General features: G+C 35.6%; 1 protein-coding gene and 1 pseudogene across 1 annotated transcript; both read right to left on the bottom strand.

Annotated features, from left to right (window-relative positions):
• Positions 1-7,441: 7,441 nt before the first annotated feature.
• LOC110287343 (olfactory receptor 5B12-like) lies at positions 7,442-8,416 on the bottom strand. The gene has a single exon (XM_021153993.2). The coding sequence runs from the start codon at positions 8,384-8,386 to the stop codon at positions 7,442-7,444; it is 945 nt and encodes a 314-aa protein (XP_021009652.1). The 5' UTR covers positions 8,387-8,416.
• Positions 8,417-14,000: 5,584 nt separating this feature from the next.
• LOC110286415 (olfactory receptor 5B2-like) lies at positions 14,001-24,475 on the bottom strand (annotated as a pseudogene).
• Positions 24,476-27,269: the final 2,794 nt, after the last annotated feature.

The following is a 27,269-nucleotide window of genomic DNA, read 5'->3' as shown; positions in this document are numbered from 1 at the left end:
AAGTTAAAACCGTGTATAATATTCTTAACTAACATAAATCAAATATTCTTTCATATGAATACTATAAATCTTTACTCTGACATCTTCTTAAATAGAGTCCAAATATTTCAAATTAAATAGCATCATTTTGTATGGTCTTGGTCATACAGGAATCTTGAATCTTGAGGTTAGAATAATCTCAGAAATGGATTACTTTCCATAATGAGGGAAATCATATTATCCAAAGCTAACTAATACTGAGTTCCAGAAATGAAATAGAGGTTGCATTAAACAAATAGGATATTAATTTATAGGATAAGCAGTGTAGTTTATTGTTTACATAGTTGTAAGTAATAGCATATGGAATCCTTTGACCATTTAAGTAGTATTTTTATTGAAGAAAATATTTCTGAAATGCTAATAAATTATTAAATGGTCAAGTAACAAAACATTAATTCGAAATTACCTATTCCTGTCCTGTATTCTGTATAGCATTTATCCACGTCAAATGCCTATTTTGCAAAGCAATAATTTTCATCTCTGTGCTTTGTACTTTTTAGTGAATATAATACTGAATAAAGACAATGAAAAATCTAGATAAATCTAGAATATTTGTGGAGATAGAACCCATTAGAAGGATGAAAATGACAATGATATTTTCCCTTAATTACTAAATAATACTTTGATTCATACAGAGATGTCAAATTTAAAACAATAGCAACTTAAAGTTCTTTTTGATTAGATTCAGAGGAATGTTTGAGAAGAAAATTAAGGATAGAGTTACTATAGAGCTACATTAATTATGATCACTGGAACAGATATCCAGATCAAATTATGTCTTTCTGAGAAGAATAACTACTCTCTATCATCCCTATTGTAAGCTTGCTGTTTATAGGAAATATGAAGCAAATATTCCATAAGAGAAATAAAGCTAAATAACAAGTAAATTAATTCATTCCTTAAGGAATAATTGCAAAAGAGAGTGAATTAGTGGGTGTGTGGAAGGAAGTATTACAGAGACGGAAAGAACGAGCAAAGATGAAATTGGGATTCTTCTGAGTGATCACAGGAGTCTGAGACTGGTTATTTCATCTGCTTAATGGGACAGTTGTGAGATTACTGAAGAATATGCTGTCTTCCTGTACAACGCTTAATTTAAGTTGTGTAATTTTTAAGTAATTAAACCCATAGCTTAATTCCTTAGCATATCCTATACCTTGAACCCTAAAACTGATTTCATGGAAAAAAAATAATAGAGAAAAACAATGAGATGGAATAAAACCTACAATGACACTAAATATCCAGTTAGTTGATGATTATGGAAGAATCTCTTTTGCTGAAAATGTAGCAGAAGAATACAGCTTATTTTGCAAACTCCTTTGCCTGATGGACAGAATATAACTAGAGGTCATATAAACTGGTATCTATCAAAGGCTACAAAAAGGCTACAAAAAAAAAACAGCTAGAAAACACATACTTTTTAGGATATAATTTTTGCTTTCTCTCAGAACACAGGCTCCACTATGTTCATAGCAGCCTTATTTATAATAGCCAGTAGCTGGAAAGAACCCAGATGTCCCTCAGCAGAGGAATGGATACAGAAAATGTGATACATTTACACAATTGAATACTACTCAGCTATTAAAAACAATGAATTTATGAGATTCTTGGGCAAATGGATGTATCTGGAGGATATTATCCTGAAACAGGTAACCCAATCACAAATAAGTCACTTGATATGCACTCACTGATAAGTGGCTATTAGCTCAGAAACATAGAATACCCAAGATACAATTTGCAAAACAGAAGAAAATCAAGAAGTTGGAAGACCAATGGATGGATACTTCATTCCTTCTTAGAATGGGGAACAAAATACCCATGGAAGGAGTTACAGAGACAGAGTTTGGAGCTAAGACTGAAGGAGGTACCATCCAGAGACTGCCCCACCCTCGGATCCATCCCATAATCAGCCAGAAAACGCAGACACTATTCCACATGCCAGCAAGATTTTGTTGAAAGGACCCTGATACAGCTGTCTTGTGTGAGGCTATGCCACTGCCTGGCAAATACAGAAGTGGATGCTCACAGTCATCTATTGGATGGAACACAGGAGCCCCAATGGAGGACTTAAAGAACCCAAGGCATTGAAGGTATCTGCAACCCTATAGGTGGAACAACAATATGAACTAACCAGTAACCCCAGAGCTCATATCTCTAGCTGCATATGTAGCAGAAGATGGCCTACTTGGCCATCATTAGAAAGACAGGTCTCTTGGTCTTGCAAACTTTATATGCTCCAGCACAGGGGAACACTAGTGCCAATAAGTGGGAGTGGGTAGGTAGGGGAGCAGGGAGAGGGGGGAGGGTATAGGAGACTTTTGGGATAGCATTTGAAATGTAAATGAAGAAAATATGTAATAAAAATTGAAAAAAATATATAAATGCTTTTTTATGGGCCAGAACACAGTGTACATGTGAAACTTATTAAGGAATGAGCCTTATATATCATTCAAAGAAATGAATTTGCCTAGCATTTGACAAGTCCTGATATCTTGTGCAATCATATCATGACAATTAAGTGCTTTTTCATTAAAAATAAATTCTTTCTCTTCAAACTTATTTTAAAGACAGCATATATGTTTAGGAAAACCTGTGTTGGGAAGGGCATAGATATAGATGAAGGAGATATGAGGGTTAAACAACAGTAAGGGTCCCCAAGAATGTCATAATCAATCTCATTATGAACTGTGTAACTGACATACATTGAAAATCATGTAATTTATATGTACAAACCTATACATATAGTGTTTATAATAAAGTTTAAAGAATGTATTTTGTTTTATTCTCTCTTTACATGGTGTATTTTTTTTCTCTTGATTGGGATTCACGGTGCTTATTGCATTTCTTGGTTATTTTTTCATAGAAAAATATTATTTTAGGAGGGTTCATGACAAGTTGATGAATAGTGTTCAATACTTTTGTATAGACCATATCCAAGAACTAATTTTGTGGTTCATAATGAATTAAGCTCTTTATTCTAACAAATACTATATTGAAGAGAGAGAAATTTCCCAAGCTGCTCTTGTCCTGTTATCTTGCCTAATGAATGACTCGGTTTCTTTCTATTTCTGCAGGAACAGGGCCAGGTTATGGAGACAAACAACATATGCATTCAGATATTTCATTTAGCCTTTATTTGTGGCCTGTAAAAAATCCAATACTTGTTCTTCCTGAATATTTCTTTTCTTTGTTTTCCCATGTATATCAGAGCTCAACTCTTTGTTCTATCCCAAAAATTAGTGCAAAATGGGATCAGTTTTCATGATTGTGAATTTTTAGACTCTGTACTACAGGTATATGTGAACTTATCTTCACTGAAATAGTAGAGCTTTAAAAAATACATGGCATAGACATTTTTATGCTTAGCCCAGTGGAAGGAAGCTTTCCAGATCATTTTTTGTTTGTTTGTTTGTTTGTATTAAGTACTTCTCATGAGAAGACATATCTAGTTTTCAACTTTGCACATCTTGATATTCAAAGTAGATAGAAAGGAGATGGTTCTGTATATGAAGACTTGGAGTCTAACAAACATTAAGTGTTTTGGTTAACACAGTTAGAGAGAGAAGTATCCTTGGTCCACAAGAAGGTATCTTTAGTTGACTGGGCATGGACCCATCTGTAAATTCTTCTAAAAAGCTGACCAACACGAAGATGGATACAAAACACTTTGGTAGACTTGTAGTTAAGAGGCACGAACTAATTCTATATTATTTTTTTACTAGAGGTAAAACAATTTCTAAATATTATTTCCACACAGGAGAGAAAATATTCTACGTAAGGCTTCACATAAACTGTCCTATTAAATGCCATGCCAACACCACAATGTAAATATTTCTATTTCTCCCTTCTTTTATTTATAAGAAGTCTTTGGTTTTAGATATTACATTAATATAGATGGAAGAGATTTAATAGTGAAGAGTTAATGAAACAATTTTCTTATTACTGTGAGGCAGCCATTGGTGTTTTATACATATTTGCCTTTCTAGTGTGACTACCTCAGAGAAGGCATTTGGTACTAATAATCTTGTTTTTACAACAGTGACAACCTCATATGTGAGGTATTTTTGAAAAACAAAAATGAATTTTGTCATTATATAGCACCATACTATTATCCTGTAGATGTCGTTTTTCATGACTTCTAATTACATTATGGCCATCAGGCAGTAGAGGTGGGAGAATGGATTGTATTATTCTCATATGTTTTCACCAGTAGAGATTTTCCCATTATCAACAAGCATCTGAATATTTAGTGTTGTTGGTTTGACTCAAACTTACAATTTTTCCTTAGTTTTCTTAAGCTGTAAACAGTTTCAGCATTCAGTTTAGAGAATTTACTGAATGATAAGTTCTATCTTTACACAATACAAAAGTTTATACTTTATATTTCAGTTCTGTACAGGAAGACAGGAATTTCAGAACCTTCTTTTAGAACATAGAATAACTGCTATGCACACTCCTGTGTAGCCTTCTTGACAGGCCAAGAAGCCGGGAAGCACCCATGAGGCAAAGTGTTTCAGAAAATCTTAACCTCCTGGAACTTTGGCATTCTCATAACCCATATACTCATACCCTATCCCGGTGTTTGTAGGCAGCAGGCGACTAAAAGACTGCACTCCAGTGGTACACCATCGCTGTAAACAACGCCACTACGCAGGCACTAGCCCTAATGTGGTGCCAACCCCTCCTGAGCGGGTGCATACAAATTAAAGTGCCGTCAGACTGACCAATCCCAGGAGGACACATAGCCTTCCCCAGTGCTGGGGTGTATATAAGCAGTGCTCCCTGGGTTCCCGGAGTTCCCGTACCATCGAGGTGTTCCTGAAATAAAGCTGTTAAGAATAATCCGACCATGTTGCTTTTTTCCTTGTCGGACGAGATGAGCACAACATGCATTAGTTTGGTGTATGGATCCATGTGCTCTCTTTTAGTATTACTTTATTATAAGTGTCTTTAAAGATTGAATTCTGACATAGGTAAGCCTCCACCAGTGTTCCAATGTCCTAGAAAATGTTTGAAGCTGAGGAGCTTGGAAGAGACATTGTAGGCATTACAAAGAACGGAGCTAGAATAGCTCAGGTCTAGTCTGCAGAGTGATACTTAGCCAGACTTACCCAAACAAGGGAATACACAATGGCCTAGCTAAAAGGTGGTTTTACCATGAGAGAGTTATGGAATCCCACTGAGACAGGAATCTTCACTATAGCCAGGTATAGCAGGATACATTGCATATTAGAAGCAAGTTGGTGAATTCTTCTGACAAATGGAGATTCTCCACAGATACTTAAAAGAACAGCCAAGTTACACTCATACAAGAACTTATCAAGGTCTAGGAAAAAGGGGTTTGTGGTATTGTGTTATTCATGAGAAGGTCTGCTAGAACAGAACACCCTGGTGCTAGCTTTCACAAGACTCAAAGGAGTAGCATACATTGTGACTAGGATGTGAAATCCTTACCTGTCATTAAGCTGACCCTAGGCAGGGTGGTTTTATCTTTACTGTAAATATTACCTGGTTCCTATAAGTCCTTTTGAAGTCATTCATTTGTTTTGTGTCAGATAACTTCAATGTGCTTTGCCTGCTGTGACATCCTACTCCCTTTATTTTCTGTATTATATAAGACTGGTGTTCACTTTGTGACAATACATTCAGATTCTACACAATCTCCTGTGTGCATCTGTCTGTCATTCATTCACTGACTTCTTGTCCACCTGCAACTAGAGACCCGTTCTATGCAGACAAGGGGCCAAGAGGGTCTGTGGCAAATAACCAGACTCAGAGTCCTATGATCACTCAGAAGGAATCCAAATGATGTTTACACATTCATTCAGTCTCTGTTGTGATTCTTCTCAATCACCCACTCATTCATTCCCTTTTATAGCTACTCACTAATTAAATAATCACTTTGTTACTTTTTTTGAACAACAGTACTCATAGAGAGCAGTTTCTGTCCTCAGCAATGCACATTTCCAAGTGGATATCAGTTTCAATAATCACAATTAATGCAGTTCCACTTTGATATTGGGTTCCCTTATCAAACATTCCTTCTGTATCCTGCAAATAAGAACTTCCCATTGCTACTATTCTTGAGTTTGATAGCTGCATTTAACTCAAGATATTTAATAGTGAAGAAAACTCTGTCCTTCTGATGGCACTTGTTACCATACATAATCCTGTTATAAACTTCCCTTTGTTGAATTTCAATTATTTATTTACTAGAAACAACAGAAACCATGTGGTGGAAAATATAACTGTGCCAAGTAGGCATTAGATGTGGCTAAAAACTATTGTATGAAAAGGAATAGATATTTTAAAATTAATTGTTACTTATACACTTAATAGGTTATAAGAATTTTATGAACATGTAAAATACTACTTAAATGATCAGAGAGTACTTATCCTGTTATTTAACATTATAGAATTCATGATGTATACTACTTATCATGTAGATTGATTTTTGTTGGGTGCAGTCTGTACTCATCTCTGGAATTCATTACTAGTTAGAGTAAGAAAATATGCTTCCACTCATTATGGAAATTCCAACACTGACATTATTTTAACATCATGATTAAAGCCTTTTTTTTTTATCATCAAAACTATATGAAGTAATGTTATTTGCAAATTCACAACAACAAAAAAAACCCTAGGATAGCAAAAACTATTTTCAACAATAAAAGAACCTGTGGGGGAATCACCATGCCTGACCTCAAGCTGTACTATAGAGCAATTGTGATAAAAACTGCATGGTACTGGTACAGCAACATAAAGGTAGGTCAATGGAATAGAATTGAAGACCCAGAAATGAATCCACACACCTATGGTCACCTGATCTTTGACAAGGGAACTAAAACCATCCAGTTGAAAAAAGACAGCATTTTCAACAAAATCTCAACCTAAATCTTTTTAGTATTAATGTTTGAAAAAAGTTGACTCATATCATATATATTGAACTTCAACAATTAATGAAAACTGAGGCGATAAATTACAAGGGAACAAGCAGAAGTATATACTATGATCTGGAGCAAAGAATGTAGAGGGAAATTTCGGTAACTTTATCTATAAAAAAGAAATGATAACTAATAATGATAATAATAAAGTATTTGAAAGTATAACAGTTATCATGCACATATTAAATTGACGTACAAAGCAGATTTAACAAAAAATGAAGTAATATGTGTGAATTCAAAACATTATAATCTTGATTTAAATATTACATTGACATCATATTTCTAGCAAGATACAATTAAAATTCACAGTAAATTCATCATAGTCTCAATGCATGAGTACATAGTTCTCCTTCATAAAGTAACAATTGAATGAAATCATAGATAAATAATATTTACAAATAAACTATTTAGCAAAACTAAAGGCCCAGTGTTTCATATGCTTTAAAAATACTTTGGAATTAATTGACTAACTGAAGTGAAGTCATTAATTTTCCAACAACTTTCTTAAATGCATTTTTTACCTCCTTGTTCCTTAAACTGTATACTACAGGGTTCAGCATAGGAATGACCATAGTGTAAAACACAGATGCAATTTTGTCTGTGTCCATGGAATGATTAGAACTGGGCTGTAAATACATGAACAAGGTTGACCCAAAGAAGATAAATACGGTGATGAGATGAGATGCACAGGTAGAGAATGCCTTCCTCTGTGCTTCAGCTGATCGCATTCTCAGGATAGCAATGAAAATAAGCAGGTAAGTGTTTAAGATAACGAAGAGAGTTAAAATACCATCAAAAGTACCCAAGATAAGGACTGTAATCTCATTTCTGTAGGTATCAGAACAAGATATGTCCAGTAGTGGGGGAATGTCACAGAAAAAGTGATTAATCACGTTGGAATTACAGAAGGAAAGACAAAATGCAAGAGCAACATGAATAGAGGATTGAAAGATCCCACACATGTAGCAGCAGGTGACAATTAGAATACAGGTGGTACTTGTCATGATGGTAGTGTAGTGCAGGGGTTTGCACACTGCAGCATGGCGGTCATAGGCCATTGAGGCAAGGATCAAACTTTCAATAGCAATAAAGGCTACAAAGAAGAACATCTGGGCAGCACATGCATTGTAGGATATGATCTTATTTCCTGTGAGAAACCCTTCAATCACCTTGGGGGTGACTGCTGAGGCATAAACACAGTCCACTAGGGAGAGGTTACAGAGAAAAAAGTACATGGGTGTGTGGAGTCTGGAGTCCAGCAGAATCAGCATGATCATCCCAAGATTTCCAAACAGTGCAATCAAATAAATGAGAGTGAAGATAATAAACAAAGGGATCTGAAGCTCTGGGGCATCTGTTATCCCCACAAGAATAAATTCAGTAACCTCTGAAATATTTTCCATTAAAGTTATTTGGCAATTATCATGACAAGTTCCTAGAATAAATAAAGAAATATGCTATTTGAATTTCAAAGGAATTGTAAACTTTAACCATTTTTTTTCTTGTGAAGAACACTGTATATAAGATGATTAAATGCATCCTGGGGAACTGCATACAGTTTATTCATATGGAAATGATACAGAGGAGCACTGATCTTATTTGATAAGACAAGTATTAATATGACTGTGGCGTACAATTCCATTACTATTAAATAAACATTTTTATGCTGCACTAAACTATATAATGGTCATTTTTACCATTTGTAATAACTACATATTTGTTTGTATAAGATACAAATAGTGTATACAATATATTGGAACTTTGATCAGGAGCATAAAGTGTAAGGAATGTATGGATTTTGTTTATCAGCATAAGATTTCAAAAATGAAATTTATATGTGATATAATCTCTACCTTCTTAAATATATGGAATGACCTGTGAGTCTAATCTCAACACATCTAGGCTATTATTCTAATTCATGAGATTTCTTACTTGGTTCTAATTTAAATATTAGTACTCAGATGGAAATACATGATATATTCACTTTTTCAGAAGTATGAAATACAAAAAAAATTTTTTTAAAAATTGATGAGCAAAACTGTATCTGATTAGTATTTATTCCACACTCTTTTTCACATAGAATGATGTTGTCCCTTACACACCAACAACCATGTCTTCTTGATTTGTGTTTTGGAAAAATAGACCAGACACAGAAAAAATTTTCTCATTCTTCCATAGAGACTTACTAAGTTTTATCAAGCAATATTACATAGCATATTTGATTTACTCACCTCCACATTGGCTCATATATCAGATGACTGCCACTGGTTACAGAATGAAAATCAATGCACCTAAGAACAAATTTGTTTCTGGAATTATGAGACATATTAATTGCTAGCAGTAAACCTCATTTTTATTCAAGTTAGGAGAAGAAGTACAAGATTAGCCAAGCGGATTCTGCTTTTTTCCCATAAGATACAGTTACCTCCTTTATCTTTGAGTACAATTATTACCTTACCAGTTTCTAAATGGCATCTTCTGATACTGATTATCAAAATATGAATTATACATATATACAGTATATATGTAATTATACAGTTAAGTGTGGTAGAAAGAAGTATGGAAAAGACAACTCAGTGTGTTTGTAGAATGACTATTCAACATTTATTGCCATTATTTTCTAATTTTTCACAAGGAAAAAAGTGGCTTGATTTTGTTCCCCTTATAATTATAACCGTATATATAACTATATATTTTATTGCTTACCATTGTTCTAGAAACAGACAAGTGTACAAAATACTGAGTGTTGGTCTGCCATGCATACCCAGGAAAGCTCTGTAAGAGGTGATCTTTTTCCCTTCTTCATAAGTTCTGGTGAACCTAAAGAACCCTGGCCTGTGCGTTATTTTGTCAGTATCAAGGCAGATGATGCAAGCTCCTCATATGCATCATGGGAATTGGCATAAGATGCAATCGATATCTCTGGAGGCTCTTGTTCCCATGTTGACCATTCATTTTCACCTTAATGGAGTTATCAAGAATATTAGATTTTGGTGGAGAGTCCTTGTGATGACATGAAGGAATAGAATTTTAGAGGGAAGTTAGTCTAATTATCATGACATCTGGGTCACAGTAAGTGAAAGAAGAAAAATGCTGTCTACAATTTCATGGTCAGGCAGCTACCCAGAGCTTCTGGCATTTAGCTTTGTCACATGGTTCCAGTGCATCATTTTTCTTTACTACAAGTTGGTTTTCAATAAAACATCAAACAGCTATCTTAGCACCATGTATGTACTCTAAGATTTTACTTTGTCATTTTCTTTTATAAATTTATTAATATATAACAATTATATATTCACCAACTTATTAGGAAAACTGTCCCATATTGTCCCACTATACTACGTAGTGATTTTGAGTAAAGGATATTAGCATTTTCCATATGTTTAGTATTTACCAATTGTGAACACTTCTCAAGTTTTCTTTTGTAGTTATTGAAAACATACAAAATGTTTCTCTCAGCTAAAATTATCTTCTTTTGTAGTGTGAATATAGCTAATTAGTAGGAGTAAGTCACTTCTCTTCACAACCAGGAGCTAAACTGATAAAGTCCCACCATGACTCCATAAAAATTAGCTAAACAAGGACAAAGACAAAAGACATACCAAAGTGAGTAAGGCAAACATCATGAGGCCTCAATGTCCCATAAACTTCAGGTAACTAAGAAATGCTGAGAGTAGGAAAAATAGTCATGTACAGAAAAAAATCATATCAATTAGTGATCCAATATCAAGTCAGCATCCCTGAAAACACATAAGAAAGAAAATTAAATAGACAAGGTTCCCTGATCTATCTATCTATCTATCTATCTATCTATCTATCTACCTACCTACCTATCATCTATCTATCAATCTATCTATCACAACAATAAGTTTGGAAGAAAGCAAGTAAATATACATGGGAGAGTTTAAAAGATATTCTATATGTGTTTGGAAGTAAAAAGAGAATCCTATCAACCTCAAAAACTCTATCTACTTCCTTTAATAAAATGTCCCTTATTGAACTGGAAGAATCTTTTGATCCATGGTATATTTAACAAGATGGTCAATGTACCTGACTATTAAAGAGACTAAGATATTGGCATATGAATTAAGAATTGCCCATAGATGCTAACTCTAAGCCAATGATTTGAATTCATATACTTATTTGGAATTAGTAACAGAACTGTTAAAAAGTTGAGAAAGGAATTAAGGAAAAAGAAGAATGAAAATTCAGACTATCAGTAAAGAGTGGATTGTTTATGGGAACATATAGGGCTTAGTTTTGTAGGAATCCCATAGCTACTATAAGGTCATAAAAGGTATGACTCTATGTCATGAAATAGTAGTGACTAATATGATGTGTATTCTCATTGCTCTACTTCATGTATTTTATTTGAAAAAAAAGAACAAATAAATTGTAATTATTCATTATCCAAACCATTTAGTAGCTCATATTTAGTTGCTGGAATTCAAAAATTGAAATTGTGAAAAGATAGACAAAAGTAAGATAGAAAAACTTCTGTCTGATGTTGGGAGTTATTAAGAGAACACAACTGCCCTGATCTCTGAATTAGGCCTCTCCCCGAGAAGAAAAGGGGGTCAAAAGTGGGCCACCGACGCACCGATGCACTGCTCCGAGAACAACCACAGAATGTTCCAGCCCTACCCAAGTCAGTGCTGGATGTCCTGACCACAAGATGTACCCTGATATCACCAAGTTCCTGCTTCCCCGTGTAGTTGCCAAAAGAAAAATTTCTGCTGCCTCATCCCTCCTGTTGAGAAGTACTTCCTACTTTGCTTGTGCATTTCCGCTGCCCCATTCCTCCTGCTGAGAAGTACTTCCCCTTTTGCTTGTGCATTTAAGCCTTGAACCTTGCTGAATACAGTGACACCTTGATGCTAATCAGACTGCTTCCATGTGTTCTTGCACTTGGTGTCTGTCTCTCCCTCCCCCCATTTGTTTCTTAGGAGAAGGTCCCCTTGAGACCCTCAAATAACTGGACCTGCTGGATGGGTCAGTCTGAGATTTCCATTTTCAATGGACAGGTGAATTCAGTACAGATATACATGCCTGGTCCAGTTGTTGAATATAAGAGACCAATTGTTCATGTCTGAATGGAACATCTATATTAAACCTATCACCACTACCTCGGCTCAGGGAACATTGCTGAAGAGGAGATCTAAAAATATAAGAGCTAGAGGATGGAAAGGAAAGCTGTTAAATAATAGTTTCTAGACATTACATGATTAATGTAATCATTAACTCAGCAGCTAGAACTGTCTGTACAATAACTATACATGACTAAGTAAGAAAAGCATCTCACAAAAGTCTGTTACATCATTACAGATGTAACTTCTTAATCAGTAGCTATTGGAAATTGGTATTTGCTGAAAAATAGAGAAACAGCTTTTTGATGATGTGACACCTATATATTTCTCATTTTCCAGCAGACACCTCGACACTCATGCTGGTCTGAGGCTGCTAGCTCCTATATAGCAGAAGTCTGCCTGGTCTGGTCTCAGTGTAAGAAAACATACTTAATCCTTAAGAGGCCCCAGGGAAGGGGGAGCCCTGGGGAGAGCAACCACTCTAAGTTGAGTGGGGAAAAGAATGGGATGAGTAACTGTAGGAGGGAGGAGCAAGGAGGAGCAATGATTAGAAGGTAAATTTAAAGAATAATTTGAAGAATTCTCAAAAGAAATAAGAAAAATATTAGAGATAGGTATCAGATGAACTCCAAAAAATACTTTAAGTGGCAAAGCATGGCATATCTTTTAATCCCTGCCGAAAAGGTGTGCAACATGAGGACATAGATAAAAATTCACTGTGGTTCCCTTGCTATTGACTGGCAAATATAAAGCATGAACTAATTCCCTATTATTTTTACAAAGGTAAAACACATTTTCTACATTTATTTCCATAAGGTAGAGCAAACTTTGTGGGTAACACTTCAGAGAATCCATCCTATTAAATGCCAGGAAAACTCCCAAAAGTAAATACTTCTAGTATTCCATCTTTTTACACCAGGTCTTTTTATTTAACTAATGTGTTAGTAAAGTTGGAAGTGATTTTGTAGTAATGATATAGTGAAAAAAAATTTGTTATGTGTTATGACTATAAGGAAACCATTGATATTATCTGGACATGTGCCTTTCTTATGTGAATTACATAGAGAATCCTTTTGTGTACTAATAATCTAAAATTGATAACTGACAACTTCATATGTGAGGAATATTTCAAAATATTTTCTTTATCAAAATGTAGTGCCACACTTGGATCCCATAAAGAGATATCAGATCACATCACCTCCAGTTACATTCTGTTCATCAGGCAGTGGGTATTGGTGGACATACCAAATTTTCCCTCTGTTAAATTTTCACCAGTAGAGATTCTTCCATGACAAGCTAACAGCTAAGTACTTAGTGTTCTTATAGATTTGATTCAATTTCATCGTTTTTCCCTAATTTTATTAAGAGTTCAACTTAGAGGACATGCTGAGAGAAAAATTTTGGGTTTCATATATGAAAAAGTAAACAACATAAATCCAGGGCTGTACAGAAAGTCAGGATAGTGTTCACTAATCTCACAGTTTTCTCTCTTCTTTAAGCACATAACATAACCAGGCCCAGAGCACTATGATCACTCAGATTGAGAACAGCTTCATCTTTGTTCTTTTATTCAGTCTCTGTTATATTTCTTCTCACTCACCAATTCATTCATTCATTCTCTTTTATGATTATTTGTTAATTTAGTTTTGATCTTGTTTCTTGAATTTTTATTTAATGATTCCTATAAACAGTAAGTTTGTTAGATGACAATAAAATTATTCTCTTGAATTTAATATTAAATTAAATTTTATTTCTGGTAAGATATACTCTAAATTCACTGTACATTAATCAAATAACTAATGAAGAAAGAAGGAGTACTCTGTAATAAAATAACAGTTGAATAAAATCATAGAAAAGGAAAAAATACAAGAAAATGATTTTTCAAATACAGATGTTCGAAGTTTTACATGCTTGAAAAAACACTTTGAAATTAATCGACAGAATGAAGTGAAGTTCTTAGTTTACCAACAACCTTCTTAAATGTACACTTGACCTCTCTGTTGCTCAATGTGTAGGCCACAGGGTTGAGCATAGGGATAGCCATGGTATAAAACACAGATTCAATTTTGTCTGCCTCTGGGGAGTGACTAGATCTAGGCTGTAAGTACATGAATATAAGGGAACCAAAGAAGATGGACACAGTGATGAGAAAAGATAAGATGAGATACAAAGGTATAAAAGGCATGTGCTTCAGCTGAATGCATCCTCAGGAGAGCAATGAAAATAAGCAGGTAAATGTTTAAAATAACCAAGAGAGTGAAAACAAGATCTAATGTAGCCAAGATAAGGGGTGTAATCTCATTTCTGTGTGTGTCAGAACAAGAAATTTCCAGCAGTGGGGGAATATCACAGGAAAAGTGATTAATCACATTGGAGTGACAGAAGAATAGGCAAAATGCAAGAACAACATGGACAGAAGATTGTAAGATACCACACATGTAGCAGCAAGTGACAATGAGAATACAGGTAGTACTTATCATAATGGTAGTATATTGCAGGGGTTTGCACACTGCTGCTTGACAGTCATAGGCCATTGAGGCAAGGATCAAACTTTCAATAGCATCAAAGGCTACAAAGAAGAACATCTGGGCAGCACATGCATTGTAGGATATTGTGATGGTTTGTATATCCTTGGACCAGGGAGTGGCACCATCTGAAGATGTGGCCTTGTTGGAATAGGTGTGACCTGGTTGGGATGGGTGTGTCACTGTGGGTTTGGGTATAAGATCCTCACCCTATATGCCTGGAAGTCAGTCTTCCACTAGCAGCCTTTGGATGAAGACATAGAACTCTCAGCTCCTCCTGTACCATGCCTGCCTTGCTCCCACCTTGATGATAATGGACTGAACCTCTGAACCTGTAAGCCAGCCCCGATTAAATGTTGGTTTTTTTATATAAGACTTGCCTTGGTCATGGTGTCTGTTCACAGCAGTAAAACCCTAACTAAGACAGAAGTTGGTACTGGGAGTGGGGTATTGATGTGATAGGCCTGACCATCCTTTTATTTGAAAGAATGTGGATTTTGGGACTTTGGATTTGGAAAGCAGTGGAATGCTTTAAATGGGGCTTAATGGGTCATCCTAGTAGGAATATGGAAGACTTTGTTGCTGGGAGTAATTTGAACTGCGTTGACCTGGCCCAAGGAGATTTCAAAGGAGAAGAATTTCAGAATGTGGCATAAAGACTGTTTTTGTGGTATTTTGGTGAAGAATGTGGCTACTTTTTGCCCTTGTCTGAAAAGTCTGCCTGAGGCTAGGGTGAAGAGAATTGGATTAATTGAATTAACTGCATTGACAAAGGAAGTTTTAAAAAAGCTCAGCAGAGACTCTCTTCTCTGGTTAAGTCTCACAAAGAGAAGTCTGAACAAGCATAGCAAGCTTAGAAAGGCCAAATATAAAATATATGGTTCGAGTATTAAACGCATACCAGGAAGTGAAATGGAGCAAAATCCTGTGTTCTAGGAGATAACAGATTAAGAGAGTGGGACCTTGGGGCAAGATCCTACCCAGCTAAATTAAATCCAGGCATGGTGGTACACACCTTTAATCCCATGAGACAGGCATGCTGATCTCTGCATTCAAGGTCAATCTACAGAGCAAGAACCAGGATAGCCAAGCTTAGGCAGTCAAGGATTTAGAAAACATAAAGCTAGTGATAATGTAATAGTACAAGGGGATCATGTTCTAATTCCTGTAAGCAGCAGAACTCTGCAGCCTCAGCTATGTGGCTCTGGCTCTAGAGTTAAGAATGGAAGGAACTACTGGGAAAATTGATGCTGGTTAGCTGGAGCTAAGGAATTAGCAGTGATTAAGAAGAGACCAGCATAACTGAAGTGAAATCTTCTGGAAATTGTTTTCTGGGACACAACGAAGCTGTATCAGAAATACCCAAGGTTGTACCTCATGCTGTGGCTGGACTTGGTAATGTGTAAGAGTCACTCAGGTGGTACTGCTTGTAAAGGAATGAAGGGATCATGGAGAAAAGCAGAGGCTTAGCACTGTGAGAGGCCCGGGAAGGCCATTGGAGAAGGTTAAGCCTCAGCTGTAGTTGATGGCCCAGGAATGAAGGGGTCAGGTAAAGGATTTGAGGCTTGGCACCCTGAAGAGAGCCTATGAGAGGCTATTGGTGAAGCCTAGTTGGAGTGGAACACCTCAGTGTATTGGAGATGTCAGTACCATGGGATGATCACCAAGAACAGCAGCCGTAGTGGAGTGGATCAACCTGAGCTTATAGTGCTAGAGAGGGCAGAGCTGGAAAAGTGGTGAAAGCCCTTAGGAGGAATCCAAAAGATCAAGTGGAATCCCAGACACTGAAACAAGAAGCTGTAACATTGATATTGCCTTGGAGACTCAAAGATGTTAAAGATGCCAGAGCCATGGGATACATGCTGAGGAAAGCTGCTAACAGGGAGTGGAACCAGCCCAGGAGAAGCAGTTTGTTGCAGTCAACAAAGATGAAAAAGGAGTGGAAATCTGAAGACCACTTTGACATCAGGCATAGAGATGCAGAGTTTGGAGTTTGCCCAGCTGGTTTCCTGCCTTGCTTTGGGGATTACAGTTAATTCAGTTGAATGAATCTCAGAAGAGACCTTGACTTTGGACTTTTAATATTTTTGGGACTTCTATAGACTATGAGGACTTTGAAAGTTGGACTAAATGCATTTTGCATTATGCTATGTTTAAGTATGGCCCCCATAGACTCATGTCTTTGTACAAGTCTATGGGGACCAGGGAGTGGAATGTGATGGTTTGTATATCCTTGGACCAGGGAGTGGCACCATCTGAAGGTGTGGCCTTGTTGGAGTAGGTGTGACCTGGTTGGAATGGGTGTGTCACCGTGGGTTTGATATAAGATCCTCACCCTAGATGCCTGGAAGTCAGTCTTCCATTAGCAGCCTTTGGATGAAGACATAGAACTCTCAGCTCCTCCTGCGCCATGCCTGCCTTGCTCCCACCTTGATGATAATGGACTGAACCTCTGAACCTGTAAGCCAACCCCGATTAAATGTTATTTTTTTATATAAGACTTGCCTTGGTCATGGTGTCTGTTCACAGCAGTAAAACCCTAACTAAGACAGATATTATCGTATTTCCTGTGAGAAACCCTTCCATCACCTTGGGCGTGACTGCTGAGGCATAAACACAGTCCATCAGGGAGAGGTTACAGAAGAAAAAGGACATGGGAGTGTGGAGTCTGGAGTCCGGCAGAATCAATATGATCATCCCAAAATTCCCAGTGTGATCAAGTAAATGAGAGTGAAGATAATAAACAAAGGAATCTGAAGCTCTGGGGCATCTCAAAAGCCTACAAGAATAAATTCAGTTACCAGTGAAATATTCTCCACCAAATTAATTGATGACTAATTATGACAAGTTCCTAGAATAAATAAAGAAAATAATATTTGAATATCAATGAAATTCTAAACTATAACCAAGCACTTTTATTCATTTAACTTTTCTAGTGGAGGCATTGTACATCAGATGATGAAATAATGCTATAGAACATCAAGTATTTTGCTCTTATGGAAGTGATACAGATTGATACTGAGCTTATTTGATAACAAAGGAGGCTAAGAAAACTGTGAGCCTTCATTCCATTTCCATTAAATAAGGTTTTGTGTATGGCATTGAAACATATGTTCGTCACTCTTATTACTTGTAATACTTTCATGCATGTTTTCTAGTAAAGACATTGAAGGTTCAATCACCACTAAAATGTTTGAGGTATATGTGACCAAGTATATTAGCATGAGACTGGAAAATGTATTTTACATATCTAATATAACCTCCAATTCCTTAAAGGTAATTCAGTGGTCTGGGAGTCTTATCATGGCACAACTAGTTTCTTTCTAATTCATGAGAGTGCTTAGCTGAACATTTTAAATGTTATCCCTTAGATGAAACTTGATAATATCTTCATATAATTCAGCAGGAAAAATATGAGGGAGAATCTTTTCCAAATTGATGAGGAAAAATATACATGCTTTCTCTCCATGCCAATCATTTTCATATAGACTGAAATCCTCCCTCACCTACCATCATCATGTTTTTATTGTGTTTGGTAGATCACAGATTAAACTATAAAATTATTCTGATTCTTCCATAACAACTTGGTGCATTTTAGTAAGATATATTACATAGTAAATCTGATCTATTCTCCTGCAAAGTGGCTCATAAGACAGATTACTGCTGCCAGTTACAGTATGAAAGACACTACACCCAAGAAAACTGCTGCTTTTGGAATGCTGGTACATATTCTAAAGTCTAAATATCAGTCCTATAAAAGGCAGGACAAGATGCATAAAGAGAACCAAGTTGATTGTGATTTTTTTTTGTTCTAACTTATAGGTTCTTCCTATTGGTTCCTTTGTGTATAGACACAGTATTAACAACTTCTAAAAGGAAAATGCTGATACTAATAATTAAAATATGAATGATGTAAAACAGTGTGATGAGGGGAAAAAGAAATAAAACAAAATGAGGAAGGTTACTCAGTGTGTTTGTAGAATACCTATCCAACATTTACTGCCATTATTTTCTATTTTGTTCTTTCTATCACTTAGTATTTACCATTGTTCTAGAATTGGGATATGAAAATGTCATGTACCAGATGTTGGTGTGCCATCTACATCCAGGAAAGCATTCTGAGGAACGCTCTCCTTTGCCTCTTTCCAAGCTCTGGTATACAGAAGAAATCTGCCCTGTGTATGCTTTTGTCAGTATCAAGGCAGATGATGCTAGCTCCTCACAAACCTCATGGGAATCAGAATAAGTAATAAATATTTCTGGAGGATTGTGATCCACTGTTGGCCATTCATCCTGACCTTGATGGAATCATCAAGAAGATTATAATTTTGGTAGAGTCCTTATGAGAACATGAAGGAACAGATTTTTCAAGGGAAGTTGCTCTAATTAACACGGCATCTTGGTCATAGTAAATTAAACAAGAAAAATAAGCCCTCTACAATTTCAGGGTGAGGCATCTACCCCGTGCTTTTGGTGTTTAGGTTCTCACATGGTCATAGGACATTGTTTTCTTTCCTTCTAGTTGTGTTCTTTTTTTAATAAAACATCAAACAAGGACTGTCTTAGAACAATGAATGTCTTCTGAGTGTTTATAATGTCATTTTCTTTTCCAAATTTATCAGCATATAAGAACGACATTTTCATCAACTTTTGAGGAGGATTGTCATATCATCATATTGATATATGCTAGTGATTTGGGGTAAATCATGGAAATTAACATTTTCTATGTCTAATGTTCACTAATTGTGAAAACTTCTAAACTTTTCTTTGGTAGTTATTTAAAACAGACACTACTTTCCTCTCAGCTAAAATGATCTTCTTTTGTACTATGAATACAGCTAAGTAGTGGGAGCAACTCATTTCTTCTCTTTAAAATCATGGGCTACACTCAAAAATGTCTTAACACAACTACGTAAATATTTCCTAAAAAAGGACAAATGCTACAGACATACCAAATATCAGAAGGGCTTAATGCCATACCAACTACAGGCAACTGTGGAATACTAACTTTATGGGAAATAGTCCAGTATACAGAAAAGCACACCAATTAATCATCCACTATCAAATCAGCAGCCCTGAAATCATATATACAAGTAAAATCAATTAGATATTGATATATATATATATATATATATAATATGTGTATATATATAAAGTCTATATACATATATATGTATATATATACTCAAGTTGGGAAGAAAACAAGTAAGAGTATATGGGAATTTTAAATGGGACTAAAAGAAAGAGGGATATTGTGTAATGATAATGTAATCTCAAAAATAAAAATTAAATGATACAGGACTATTTCTATTTTACATAGTTATCTCTGGTTTCAATTTACACAGTAAACTTCTCTTTCCTTTGTCAATGATGTTAAGAATAGTTACAAATCTGTGCTGACGTCTTGTCATTTAATTCCAAATCTTATTCCTTTGTCCTAATGACATATTGTCTGGGTTGGCCAATTCAATGTCTCCAAGCTTCAGTGTAATATTTGTGAAAAGAAAGTGGTACATAGCTGCCCCTCAATAATGACACATTTGTAAAAGAATACAAGAGAAAGAGAAAGAATAAAAACTTGCAAGGAGGATATGTTAGGAAGGATAAATTGGGGATAGGGTAAGAAATTTCAAAAAACATACACAATAAATTATTATATCCATCCCATTCTTCCATTCTCTATGTCTCCCCAGATCTCTGCCAAAATTACCAAACTTTATGACATCTTCCATTAATTATAATACATTTATTTAGTTCCTATCATATGTATATGGGTGTGGAGCCATGAACCAGAGCATGTGCAATGTACCCAGTGTTAATATCCCAAAGAGGAAAGATTATTCTTTCCTCTAACACTATCAATTCCAGTATTTCCTTACTCATCAATCAGACCACTACTATTTGTGCAGGTACATGTTCTGTGTGAAGCTGTGTGTTGTTTCACATGTGATTGTGTTTGCAAGTCTAAAGACAATTTTTTTCTATTAACCTCAAAACTCCATACACTTCCTTTAAAAACAATGTCTCTTATTGACCTGGAATAATTCTTTCCACAGTAAATTTGATCAGATGCAAAATTCGCCTAACTATTAAGGTGAATTAGATTTTGTCTAAAGAATTATGTAAGGTCCCTAGATACTAACCTCAAGCCTGTGATTTGAGTTCATATATTTATTTGGAAGTTGGTAACAGAACTGATAAAGGAGTGAGAAAGGAATTGAGAAAAGAGAAGAATAGAAATTTAGACTATCACTGAGAAGTGACTTGTTTATGGGAACACTTAGGGGTTAGTATTATTAGCAGTCTCAAAGCTAATGTGATATTTGTTCTCATTGCTCTTCTTCTTTCATTGAATTTGAAAAAGATCAAATAAATAGTACTTATTCATTACCTAAAATTTTTGGTACATATATTGTTACTGGAAATCAAAATTGGAAATACAGAAAAGAAATGAAAGATGTTATATTAGAGATAAACTTCTGTCAGAAAAACTTCTTTTAATGGGCAGGAACATTCAACACAGATATGCATGCCTGGTCAAATTGCTGAGAATAAGAGGTTGAGTGTTCACATAAAAATATAACATGCATATTAACCCAATCACCACTACCTAGGCTATGGGAACACACTTGAAGTGGAAATGAAACATATAAAAGCCAGAGGAAGGGAAGGAAATCTATTAAATGATAATTTCTGGACATGAGATGGGTAATATAATCCTGAATTCAGAAGCTATAGTTATATGCATAAGAACAATACATAACTAAGTGAGTACAACACCACCAATATATTTGTTAGATATTCTCCAGGTCACACCACTTAGTTGGGAGCTATTGGAAATTAATATTTTCTGCAGAAGAAACATTTTTTGAGGATGTGATGACTATACATTTCCCATTCTCCAGTGCATATCTCCATGACCATAAATAAAACTCACCGCATTAATGATTTATTGAAAAAAAAAACACCACTAGAAGGCTAACAACAACTGCAACAACAAAAGCATGTATTTTTTTGGGAGTGTGTTACAGTAGTCATGGGAAGAGTTGGATGGGGAACATGGATGTTCAATCGTTATATATTCTATTTCAATTTTACATTATGAAAATTTTCAAATTAAAAATTAAAAATATATTGTTCCAGCAAGTATACATATACTAAAATTATTTCACAAATATGTAAGTCATAGAATTTTAATTGCTTTTTTTTCTGAGTAATTGGATTGAGAATTAATTACTGCCTTCAGAGGGAGTCTGTTCCTTGAGAGAATTCTATATTTGTACAATTTTCACCTAGCTCCCAAACTGGCCACTGACATATTTTCATAGTCTTGTGTGGAATTATTTTATAGAAACATGAGTCTGAGCAGACTGCCTTTGCTTTCCATTTTATCAGGTGAATTCTAATACATTTAGAAAACACAATGACTATTCCCAGAGTTTTGTGTATATGTGTGATGATGAGTATGAAACATAAGCAAGCAAAACATATTCAGTTCTCAGAAATATTATTTTTAAATGTTAATTTTATTAGATATTTTCTTGATTTACATTTCAAATGCTATTCCCTTTCCTAGGTTTAGAAATAGTAGAGATAGTTTTACCATTTTTTCCCACAGATGAAGAAACTGAACTCAGAAATAATTTCAAAATGCACAAAAATAATTATGATATGTATAAAACGTGAACCCAGGATTCCTAGTTCTCTGATAATGATCTTGCCTCCATGTCATGATAATTCAATCAACTTAGAACATTCACAATAAGCACAGAATTAATTTCTCTACTTTTTGAAAAATGTATAGTTTTATTAATTTATTCTCTCATATATTACACACATAACACTGTTTTCTCTCCCTTCTCTCCTTTAAGTCCCACCCCCTCAGCTCCACTGTCCCTATCAAGTTGCAATAAATATAGGTGACTCCCCTTCTAGTAAGACTGTATATGTCAAACCCAGTAGAAGGTCAATGGTCTAAAATCCTAGGTAAAAGCATTAGAAACAACACATGTTTACTCTTTAATGAGTCCTACAAAGACTTCCAGCTACACAAATATAACATATATGTAGAGGACCTAGATTAGACCCATGCAGACTTCCTGAATTTGGTTTCTGTCACAGTAACTTGCTATGACTCCAGGTTTCTTGGTTCTCTGAGATTTCTTGTGGTGCCCTTGACAATTCTGGCTCTGGGAATCCCTCCTTATCCTTTTCCAAGATTCACTGATTTCCACCTAATTTGTGGCAGTGTGTCTTTGTATCTATTTGCATCAATTGCTGAGTACACCCTCTCTGTGATTATGCCAGGATAGTGTTTATGAGTATCCTAGAATATTATCAGGAATTATTTCTTTTCTTATTTCTGTAGGGACAGGGGTCAGGGGCATTGTTTCGCTCAATCCTAGTTACACTGAGATTTTTCTTAGTCTTATTTCAAGCTTTAATGTTATATTTGCACTTTTCCTCATTTTGATCTCTTATCTTTTTATAACTCATTAACATTTTGAAATTCTGTTCTGGTGAGGGGTACCAGAGGCCAATATTGTCCTCTACTTCTCATCTCACTGCAGTCTTCCTCTTTGATGGAACTGTCATTATCATGTAATTGTAACCTCTGAGATTTCTTGTGGTGCCCTTGACAATTCTGGCTCTGGGAATCCCTCCTTATCCTTTTCCAAGATTCACTGATTTCCACCTAATTTGTGGCAGTGTGTCTTTGCATCTATTTGCATCAATTGCTGAGTACACCCTCTCTGTGATTATGCCAGGATAGTGGCATACTTTCACTACTCACTACTCACTATCACTACTCACTCTATGGATGCAGATAATATTGCATCTTTGGTCTACAATGTAATTATCCTGGTAATGAAATCTGTGGTCTCTAGTCTGAGGAACACATTCATAGAGGTTGTTGATGAGGCAAACTTTCTTCAGGATTATTCATCAGATGATATAAAATTCACCAAAAGACATAATTATTCTATGCTATAACACAATGTTAAATATTTTTTGTTGGACATAAAATAAATGTAGTCTTCATATCATCAAATTCTTTAGTTGAAAAGTTATTCTACATATCCACAGTTTAGAAAATATTACAATATTTAAAAAAATATCTACTTAGTGAAATTTTATCCAGGTATAAATAGCACTTCCACTTCATAAAAAAATAGTTCAGTGTTTGTTATTTGTCTCATAAGAATTTATATATGTGACAGTTCCCAAAAAGTAAATATTTAGGTTAAAATGAAAACATAGAGGTTTATTATTCACATTTTATGAATCATTACAATGAACAAGGATCTCCCAATTTTTATTTTTCAATGTATTTAGCACATAAGCATTTTCTTCAAAATAATAATAGCATTAACATTCAATGGAACAAATTATTTAATTAAATAATGTTAAAATATGTTATGAAGCAGTATGTTTATTTATACACCATATGACCCCAAATAATTTATTTTATTTTAATTGTAACACTGATTTAATATTGCATGGTAATTTGCCATTTACATATTAAACATGTATAAACCAAATTAGAATACTGTAGTCATTTGACTAGAAATGGCCCCACAGTCCCAAATAATTGAATCCTTGGTCATTAAGGAGTGGTATTGATTGGCAGAGATTAGGAGGTATGGTCACCTTGGATGAAATATGTCACTTCTGGTGGACTATCGAGTTTTCTAAAGTTCAATGCAGGTCCTGTGGGTGTTTCTTCCTGCTGCTTTTGGATCCAGACTTGGAACACTAAGTTACCATCTCTATTTGAGTGCCATCATGCTCCCTTAAATGAGGATAATAGCCTGACCTTGAAAACTGTACAGTTACGCCTCAATTGAACATCTTCATTTTTAAGATTTGTTGTAGTCATGATGTTATTTCATCACAATAGAACACTGACTAAAGCCTGTAGCTATCATTTCTTTAACGTTAAAAAATAATCTTGTTTTCAAATGTATTATACTTAATTTTCATTATATTATTTTTCATACAATACATTTAATTCATATTTTTCCTTTCCTAAATAGTCCTATATACTCCCGGCCTCTGTGTCCATTCACAGAAAAATAAACCACAATCAAGAAAATAAACAAAGGCTAAAGAAAAAAAAATCAACAAACCATAAAACGTCATATACAGAGAAAAGGAGTTTGTTTTGTGTTACTCTGAAAGAAAGAGCAAATGGTTAGGCTCTTCTTTATTTTTTTCCCTATGAGAAATAATATATGCACAAAGAAATAGTAACTTGATTCTGTGCTAGAAGGCTGTATATGGTAGCTAGTATCATCTAAATAAATGTGTTCCTTTGGTCATTTAAATTTGTCTTTTCCTGGAATTAGGCTGGTCTACAATATGATTAAATTAAAGTTGACATTCAAACCTAGATTGATCCATATATATCATTGTTCAATGAGTATCGGTGTTAGTATTCAAACAATTCTCCTGTACTCTACTGTAGCCTCCCCTCCCCTAGCCTTAGGGTTCCACTGTTTACACCTGGATGGAGCATGCCTGCTCAATAGTTCTGCCACGCCCACTGCTGGAACCTGCCACTTTGCTGTTCGGAACCATCCACGTGGTCACCCTGCTACTGGTCCCCTGGAGTATTTGGTGGGATTCGCCCCACCCCCTTCCTCTCCTTCATAATTGCGTGCGGATTTAGTAAAATTGAGCTTTGATCAGAGTTGACCTTGACTTGGCTCCATTCTTTCTTCCATCCATCTAGTTCTTCTCTTTCAGGCCAAGCTGCCATCTCATTTGAACCGTTCATTGAGAGCTGCTGGTCGGCCACAACAGTTTGGCGCCCAAACAGGGACCTGAAGAATGGCAGAAGGACGCTGAGAGAACGCTGTCGGTGTGGAGCTCCACAGGAAAGGCAAAGGATCTTCGTATGGGGCACCGGAGCAATGAACAGGTACACATGCTAGCCCTAGCGTAAATTTCATTTTTGTAAGGTGTTGCTGAGGGTGCAGTAGGATATGAACTAAGCTTGAATCAGTGCTAACCCAACGCTGGTTCTGCTTAGGTCAGCAGCGTGTTAATTGGAACTAGAAACTGGAATCAGGTGGTTGTCCACAGCTTTTTAAGAACCTGCTTCAGGTGGAAGAAGGTAGGGTTTAAAGTTATGGATCAAGTGGTTGTCCTTAGTTTTCAGGAGTTGTTTCAGGCCAGAGTAGTAACGCTTGATGTACAATTGGTAAGAAATTTTTTAGGTAAGATAGATAGCTGTTGCCCATGGTTCAAGGAAGAAGAAACAGTAGATTGCAGAACCTGGGAGAAAGTTGGTGAGGCCTTGAAAATCTTTCAGGCAGATAATTTTACCTTAGGCCTCTGGGCACTCGTAAATGATGCTATAAAAGATGCCACTTCTCCAGGGCTAAATTGTCCCCAGGCGGAGCTTGTGGTATCTCAGGAGGAGTGCCTATCAGAGAGGGCCTCCTCAGAAAAAGATCTTCTTAACTCAAAAATTGATAAATGTGGAAACTTGGATGGTGAACTGATTTTTAACAAAAATCACTCAGATAGAGGAGCTTCCCATTATTTTAATGAGAATTGGTTCTCTTGTGAATCTCCTGCTCCACCTATGGTTCCCACCTCGGGAGGTGCTACTCATAGGGACACATGACTAAGCGAGTTAGAGTTTGAAATTAAGCTTCAGAGGCTGACTAATGAGTTTCAGAAACTAAAAAAGATGTCAGAAGCAGAGAAGAGTAACTTTTCTGTAGTTCACCAGGTGCTGCTAGAAAGAGCTGTGAGTCGGGCTCGTGGGAAAGGACAGAATATGTCTAATACGCTAGCCTTTCCTGTGGTCGAGGTAGTTGATCAGCAAGATACTAGGGTCAGACATTACCAGACATTGGATTTCAAGTTGATAAAATAGTTAAAGGCGGTTGTTGTTCAATATGGCCCTTCAGCCCCATTCACTCAAGCATTACTGGACAAAGTTGTGGAGTCACACTTAACTCTCTTAGATTGGAAGACTCTTTCTAAGGCTACCCTGTCAGGAGGCGATTTTTTTTTTTTTTAGTGTGTCTATTAGGTTTTCTGCTCTTTTATTTTCCAAAATATATATGATTTTGCCTTGTTCCTTACTGATATTGTATACTCACAGAAAACATGGTTTAATAAGCATCTATATATCATGCAATTTTTCCATTAAACAACTAAAACCAATATCACACCTTGCAATTTTAAAATCAAAGAATTTCAGATTATTACAATTGCAATTATTGTAAAAAGTATTTATAAATTGAGACTTTCTTATATCTACTCTCTAGGGAAGTTTATTTCAACTCCTTGGAGATTTTGCTGGCACACCATGTCATTTAGTGCTTGTGGAGGAATCTTGTTGGAAAATTTTTGTTTCTTCTTCAAAATCTGACATTCCATAAACTAATAAAAAAATCAGCCAAGCAATTAGAAATTATTCTGGTCTTGGAAAGGGAAAGTAGTAGTTTCTCTTCTAGGGTCTACGATATTTTCCTGTGACACACAGGTGAAAGAATATCTTGCTAAACCAAACACATGAAAGACTGTTTTCTTGAAGCAGACAGGTGAAAGGATATCTTTCTAAAGCAAACTAGTGAAAGGATGTTTTCCTGAAGCAGACACAGGTGAAAGGATGTTTGGATATGGCAAACAAATGAAAGGACTATTGATGAAGG

This window comes from Mus caroli, unplaced genomic scaffold, assembly GCF_978045245.1.
Source record: "Mus caroli unplaced genomic scaffold, Mus_caroli_1 scaffold_20, whole genome shotgun sequence".
Taxonomy (NCBI): domain Eukaryota; kingdom Metazoa; phylum Chordata; class Mammalia; order Rodentia; family Muridae; genus Mus; species Mus caroli.
Note: the sequence above shows the minus strand (reverse complement) of the source record. Positions and strands in the feature narration are given on the sequence as shown.